The 7,526-nt window shown below is 37.8% G+C and overlaps 1 protein-coding gene across 1 annotated transcript; it reads right to left on the bottom strand.

Moving 5' to 3' along the window:
• Window positions 1–1,369: 1,369 nt before the first annotated feature.
• On the bottom strand, window positions 1,370–3,429 carry LOC133860787 (transcription factor bHLH30-like). The gene is made up of 2 exons (XM_062296410.1): window positions 2,871–3,429; window positions 1,370–2,085 (listed from the first exon to the last, which is right to left on the bottom strand). The coding sequence occupies exons 1-2, from the start codon at window positions 3,165–3,167 to the stop codon at window positions 1,618–1,620; spliced, it is 765 nt and encodes a 254-aa protein (XP_062152394.1). The 5' UTR covers window positions 3,168–3,429; the 3' UTR covers window positions 1,370–1,617.
• Window positions 3,430–7,526: the final 4,097 nt, after the last annotated feature.

Here is a 7,526-nt window from a genome sequence, read left to right on the forward strand (position 1 = left end):
AAAGAGAGTGAGTTTTTTTTTTGAAGGGAAAGAGAGTGAGTTGGACAAGAGTAAGGAAAAGAAAAGAGCGTGAAGAACCCAAGAAGCAGCAAAATGAAGAAAAAGGAGGATAAGTTGCGGCACATGAAGAGTTTATTGACGTGAGTTGCACTCTCTTTTTCTTTCTTATATTTTCTTTTGTGTTAGGGCTAATTCTTTTCTCACGTTCTCTTTTATGGGTTAGGGCCAGAAAATAGTATAGAATTAAAAATTATCTTTGCCTTGTGAGAGTGTGAGATTGGGTGTGTTGGGTTTTTGGATTTAAGTGATTTTTTTCAACTTCATTTTGTAATTCATCTTTGATTAGTGAATTTCTTGATGATGACCCTAAGCTATGTACAGAACCTTGTAAATTTTGTGTGGTTCTTTTGTATTATTTACTGTGACTGCTATATATTGGACAATAAATAACAACCAAAAGATTTGGAAAATATCTTGCTAAGGGATGCTAGCTCTCAAGAAGATTGCTTTATCATATACCATGTAATTTGTTAATGCGTATTAGAATATTAATTAAATAATTAAATTTATCATTTTCTAAAGTTATTGAGATAAATGATGGTTTAGAAGCGTGCATCGCTTCTGGTTGCATTTTTTGTCTCAATTGTTTGGCCTCTGTCACCTTTCCCTGTTACTTCCTAAAACAGAAAAGTCTCATTGTCCCAAAATTCTTTTCCATGTTCTCTGATTCTACTAAACCTGTCAGTTTCACTCCTTTCAATTGACAATTCTTCCAACCTGCCAACCCACTCAATTTAGCACCATTGAAACACTTATGCTGTCTTTCTCCAGGAACTCTGGTTTTCCTTATTATTAAAAAAAAAAAAATTAATCATATAGATTCACAAAAATTGTGCGCATCTGCAACCATCCAAGGATAAAAACAGGTGTAATCTAAAATAGACACTTTGAGATCCATCTTTGACTATGAAAGATTAATATCACTTGCTTGGATGGTTCCAACTGATCTATGATCTACTTGCCCTCTAGATCATCACTGAACTAAAAGTTTTCTTCCACAACCAACTTATGCATGTGCAGACTTTTTACTGTATTCTTCATTTCAGAGCTCTTGCTATTATCCATCTGGTATCATCTTTGAGGTTATCATCCTTTTGAGACCAGCAAAGAATAAGGTACATACATGTCTTCTAAGAAAGAGAAGGGATTTAAAGACAGTGTGTTAAGTATTGTTAGTGAGCAATGTGTTATTCCCTTTTCTCAATCCTAGGCAATAACTGTAACTAGAATGCATTGCTATTGCAGTAAAGGAAATGTAATAAATCCCATCTCTTTTTCTGAAAGATCAAAACATTATCAAGCGCATCAGTTAAATAACTTTCCGTAACCAATTGCATCAAGATTAAATCATCAATGACGTTTATTACAATAATTTCATCATATTTATCCATCCAGAATACAGGAAGCACTATACATTGCTATATAAATCATCTTGAGTTGTTAATACAGCAGACGAGACATACAAAATCAGTCACTGTATGACCACAAGTATGCCAATGCATATAGACAGAAATATAACTTCACAAAGATACTAACCATCATCAACGATTCATATGCTCAAAGGAAATCTCCAAATGAAGATGAACTCGGACAATCGAATAGAGAAATTCTTCGCCTCTTATCTGAAAGAGTGCTTCCTATTGAGAACTCCTGTGAAACAGAAAATTTATCGAGTAAAGAGACAAGGGCCTGGCGGACTTCGGTATCATTAACATGCCCTTCTTTGCAGCAGGTCATCACAACAACATTCTTCATTCTTCCTCCCAAGGTTGCAATCTCTGCCCTCATTATTATCAGATGGAGAGCATCGAGTGCTTGTCTCAAATCAGAGAGAAATCCAGGTTTATAATCGCAGCATAGAGATGCTCTAATTGAATAAGGGGTTCCATCAAATCCATCATCTCGTTCAACAATTACTTCGTCAAAGTCCATTGGTATAACAAACCCATCACTAGCTTCTGCTGCGCTCCTCTTAAGTTCCTTCAAGTGGCTGATTACTTCACCAAGCAATGATGCTTTGTCCATCTGTCAGTTCAGATTGGCCAATCAGCTATCCAATTGCAAACACATGACAAGCAAAAAATTTGCACCATTATGATGGCATTCATTGGCACTAACAGCTGAGTCCCATAAAAGCAAAGAAACTACCTTAAAACCAGCTTACTAGCTTGAAGTCACATAATTAGACCCAAATTTTGTTCAGTTACTACAAGATTTCTTTTATAATGCTGGGACAGGGATCTAGCAGATGTGTTAGTACTGGTAAAAAAATGTATTTTCAGTAAACAATGCATTATTTTGATTCATCTTACAAGGATGTTTCATAATGTTAAACATCCATCATATTGTGAAGCCACCCATGAACAGATGCACTGCAAGACTCCAACCAGAAGAAAAATTAAATACGAATCTGGAAGCATAAATAAGAAATCCAGCTCTTCCAAAACCAAACTAGTCCATTTACATTCCCTCAAAAAAAAAAAAAAAAAAGTCCATTTACATGGCTTAATTTAAGAACCATACGTGATTCAAATGAACGAATTCACCTAAAATTCCCCTCAAATTGAAATAATTACCGCCTAGAATATTCATATACAACTTAATACAAGAACAATCAAAAACCTTTTGAACTTGTTCAAGCCTATCAGGATAATTCTTGTTATTTAATCACACACATAACACATATACCAAATTTTCAAACTGCCCATCGAATTCTCACACATAATTTCATTCATAAGTTACACTAAAACAGCATTAAGTTATTATAAACTACAACTTGAATATTGTCAACGAAGCAAAACAACAAGAACCTTCTTAGCGCCCGGTACTAGGGCACGAAGCGTATCGAGATTAGCATTAATCCTCGCTCTCCGCCGCCTCTCCGCCTCGCAGTGGCTCCTCAAAGCAGCAACCGTTCTCTCTGCCGACCCCCCTTTACGCTCTAGCTTCACTGGAGCCTCCACAAGCTCGCATCTCTCACTGTCCAAAACCCAAGACGAAGATGAAGCAGACCCATTTTTGGTAATTGAGGAATTCACCAAAAAGTCATCCTTTAAACCGTCAGAACCGAAGTTTATAGTGTTTGAACTCCAGGCAAAAGGCTCCATGACTAGCAAAGCAGTAAAGACAGCCTCGGAGGAAGTATTTATGGTGTGCTTGTTTTGCTAGTTGGTTTGACTTCCATGGGAGGAATCCAATTGGAAAGGTGTTTAATGGGAAAGTGTCAGCAGTTTGACCTTTGTCATGTTTTGAGGAATCCAAGGCAGGATGGGATGAGCAGCAACAAGATTGGAGGTTTTGAGACAGAAAGCCAGAAATGTGAAGGAGTACTTTGAGGGATGTTACAGAAAAGTAGGAGCTTAAAGCTGTGCCGGGTCCTATACGGCACAATTTCTTTCTTAAACAAAACAATAAAATTAAAATTCAGAAAAAATTATAAATACATATGTAAAATATCACGTTCCAAACCCTTTTGTTTTCTTCATTTTTTTTTTTCTTTATTTTCTTTCATATAATGTGAAGAGGGGATGATATGATTCAAAGAACCTCATAATAATAGTCATATCTGATACCCTGATGTGTCACAATCCCATAAAACCTATCATTTGGAAAAGTGTGCCACAATCTTATAAGATTGTAACACATCAAATTGGAACCAAATTCTGATTAAAAAAAAGTGTTAGAATATCTAGTATTTCTCTTATCAATTTATCATGGTTGTGGTTATACCCAAAGGAGGTGAGTACATGGTCGTGGATATTAATTATTCGCATTTTTTATTTGCATATATTTGTTATGGTGCTATCTGCATATGTGGATGTGATTAGTAAAAACTACTATTCGCATGTGTGGATGCGGATAGCAGTTTTGGGATATGCGGATGCGGTAAATAACTGCATCAGCATATCCTTTATAATATATATATATATATATATATATATATTCAACACAATACAACGTCATCAACATCTACTTATGAATGTGTTATTTAGACAATTTAGATTTTTTATGCTATGAATTTGTGTTTTTTTTTTTTTTTTGTAATGGTAATGTTGGATTTGTAATTTATGTTCTTTTTTTTTTTTTATGTTTGTTGGCTTGATTGTTATACTCATTAAATCATAAATAAAAAAAACATAAGAATGTTTCTTGTAAGCATTGATTACTATGAATATTTTAAGGTCATATCTATCATCCCTTTTCTTTTCTTGATTTTACATATTTTTGGTATTACGTTACATTTTTAAAACAAGTCCAAAAGACCCAAAAACCGGTCAAAACTATTTTTAAAAGCGTCTAAAATAGGCCCATCATTTATTTGTGGGTAACGGATAATAACCACGCTCAATAATCGCATTGATGTGGATAGTAAAAAAATGGCACGGATGCGGATATCTAAAAGTGATATCTGTGTTTTGCGGATGTGGGTGCATATATTGCAAACAACAACATCCGCGTGTATACCCATATCCCCAGCCCCAACCTTAGGCTTCACTCTGACAATTGAACTTGACAAACATTAATGATCTCTAGTGTAACTGGGTACCGACAGGCGACAGCATGTCGGGCCCCATCACCAACCGATTACCGAAGGCTCGATGGGCCTCAGCATCCCAACACCACCTTCCTTCACACGAAGACCAGTTAGGAGCCCAAGGCTCTAAAGGCCATTTGGGCTCGCCTAGTCGTGAAGGACCAACAATAATCGCAAGCTATTAGCCTAGAATGTGCAACAACAGGGGGCAAATGCGATACATTGAATCACCTCCATGCCACATCATATAAATTGACTGGACGCTCCGAATAACGGAAATGGATCCTTTCCAGTTTGAAAATAAATATTGACTTCTAACAACCAAGTGTGTGTGTTTGTGTGCAACAAAAATATCTTTAAATGCAGAAAATAAAAAGACAAGATATTTGTTGACGAAGTGGAAACTCTGTGAAGAGAAAAACCAATTCGGGGCAGCCAAACTCATGAATTCCACTATCCAAAAACAAAGCAAGTTACAAAGCACTCGTATTCACAAAACCTATTGCAGTAGCCACACCTTTAACTATAACACGAAGCCATACCTTTACTTGAAGGGGTCTTTAATGGATTCCTTTACCTTTAGACCGACCTCTATGATAGACTTCACACGAACTATTGAACACACACCGGCAACAGCTAGAGAGCTAGCAGATCTTTGATTCTCCCTAAACACCCTCTCTAAGCACTGTGAAATTCATTACAGAATTCATACAATTTACAAGACTAGAGCCCTCTATATATAGGCTTACATAAAACCTAAATATACTTAAATTCAAACTCTGGCTATCGAGCGTCCGGACGGAAGTTAGCCTCTTCCGGACGGTCTTCTGCGCAAATCTTTGCCTAATAGGTATACGTCCGGACGGCTTGGCTGAGCGTCTGGACGGTCTTCGCTATATCTCATTTCCGCTTTCAAACAGAAGTCCGAAATATTCTAAAAAGCTGGACAGCGTCCAGACGTGTTGCCACGTCGTCCAGACGTCTTGCAGAAACTTCGCAAACAGTGTCGACTGCTAAAATCCAACTCCATGTAGAAATTGGAGAAGCTTGACCTATCGTCCAGACGGTGTTACTCTGACGTCTGGATGTCTTCAACGCTGAATCTTCTAGACACTACGGGGCGTCCAGATGCCTTCAAAGGCTCTTCCGGACGGTTGCACAAGAACTGGTTTTTCTATCTTGGAATTTGCAAGGAATCTTCATGGACATCTTCTAGAAACTTGTGATCAGTCACATGTTTTGAAGACGCTGAATAAGAACCAATCATCCTGTTAATTTGCAACCATTACATAAAGTGTTTTTGTCATCTAGAATGTAGCCAACATAAAATACTAACAAACTCCCCCTTTGGCCATTTGGGACAATTAAGAAAAAAAAAAAAATTTGACCGGTTTGGAAATACATTCTTGGTCCAATAAACAAAAAAAAAATAACTCCCTTTTTTTGTCACAAAAGGGCAAAGGGTAAACAGAGTATTAAGAAAAACCATAAGTATTTAAGAAATACACAAAGTCTCATAACAAATTAAAATTGTTCTCAAAACACAACAAAAATAAAAAATTTCAATCCTCATCATCAGGCTTGGGGTGATGATATTGCAGGCACTCCCTTATGTCAATCTGACACTGTTCAACCCGCTATCCAATAAGATTAACTTCCCGCTGGAGAGCTCCCATAGAAGACATAAGCAGAGTAAACGAAGCTTCAATGTCAAAGGAAGGAGGCACAGCCTATGATGATGCAGCTGCTGAGGGTGTAATTGGAACTGGTGGAGGCTGAGGAACATCGCCTTGACCCTCATGCCGCAACTACACATTGGACTTCATGAGTGTTTTTATGCTAAGAGGATCTGGAATCCGTGATCTAGGCTTAGAGTCTGAAATATTTGTCACGGCCTGAAGACAGATTTGAGTGATTAAACACCCAAAAGACAAACTGGTGTTCTTCTCATCACGGACCTCGAGCATGGTATGCAAGATGTGCTTGCACAAGCAGAAAGGAGTCCTCATCACTATGGCATAAAGAAGGGTGGCCTTCTTGAGAGTAAGCTCACTCCCACGAGCTTGAGGCCAAAGGTTGGTTACAACAACCTTTGCTAAGAACCGGTGCATAGGAGCAAAAGCACCAATATTGATCTGAAAGTGTGACTTTTCCTCTCTATGTGGTCTCGTGCCAAAGAAATCATGCAAGAAGTCAATGTTGGGAGCCTCAACACCAGGAGGAAAAGGAACTCCTGAGACTGGTAAGATAGGTACCCCGATCATAGCACTGATAAGCTGTGGATTAATCTGAATCGTCTGTCCTCTGACCATAGTCTGCATGATCAGAGACCCTCTGTCATCATCCTAGATGATGATCATGTTGCCATAGAATTCCCGCACCATTCTGGGAAAGGCCGGACAGGCACAATTGTACAAGTACTCCCACTGGTTCTCCATAAGCATCTGACCACATGGGAGTAGGACTGGATCCCTCAGATCGACACGGAGGAGATTCCGCTCTGATAGGACTTGCTGCTTTTGCATGCGGAGCTGCATGTCAGCAATTGATTCTTCAATTCTTTGCCTAACCTGGGGTGGAGAGTCGTCTGAAGACATATTTCTCGGGCTAAAAAAAAATTCACAGAAAAATCCATGAAAACATTAAACAAATTTAGGCATAATGACGAATGTAAAATGGACTATCCCAAAAAAATACAATCACATAGATAACTACAATAATACATCACAACTCAGAAAAAGACAGTATCTCAACCCAACAACAGAAAATATGAGCATATAAACCACATGTTAAACCACATAGACTAAATATGTGAAAAACCCTAAAAACAATCATTATTTTAAGCATAAATACTTAAAGAAAACAGTAAAATGGTAGAGAAACATACCTGGGGTGGAGAGAAATCCAAAAAGGACAAGTGCACGTGAGAAGT

Source organism: Alnus glutinosa, chromosome 2, assembly GCF_958979055.1.
Source record: "Alnus glutinosa chromosome 2, dhAlnGlut1.1, whole genome shotgun sequence".
NCBI classification, from domain to species: domain Eukaryota; kingdom Viridiplantae; phylum Streptophyta; class Magnoliopsida; order Fagales; family Betulaceae; genus Alnus; species Alnus glutinosa.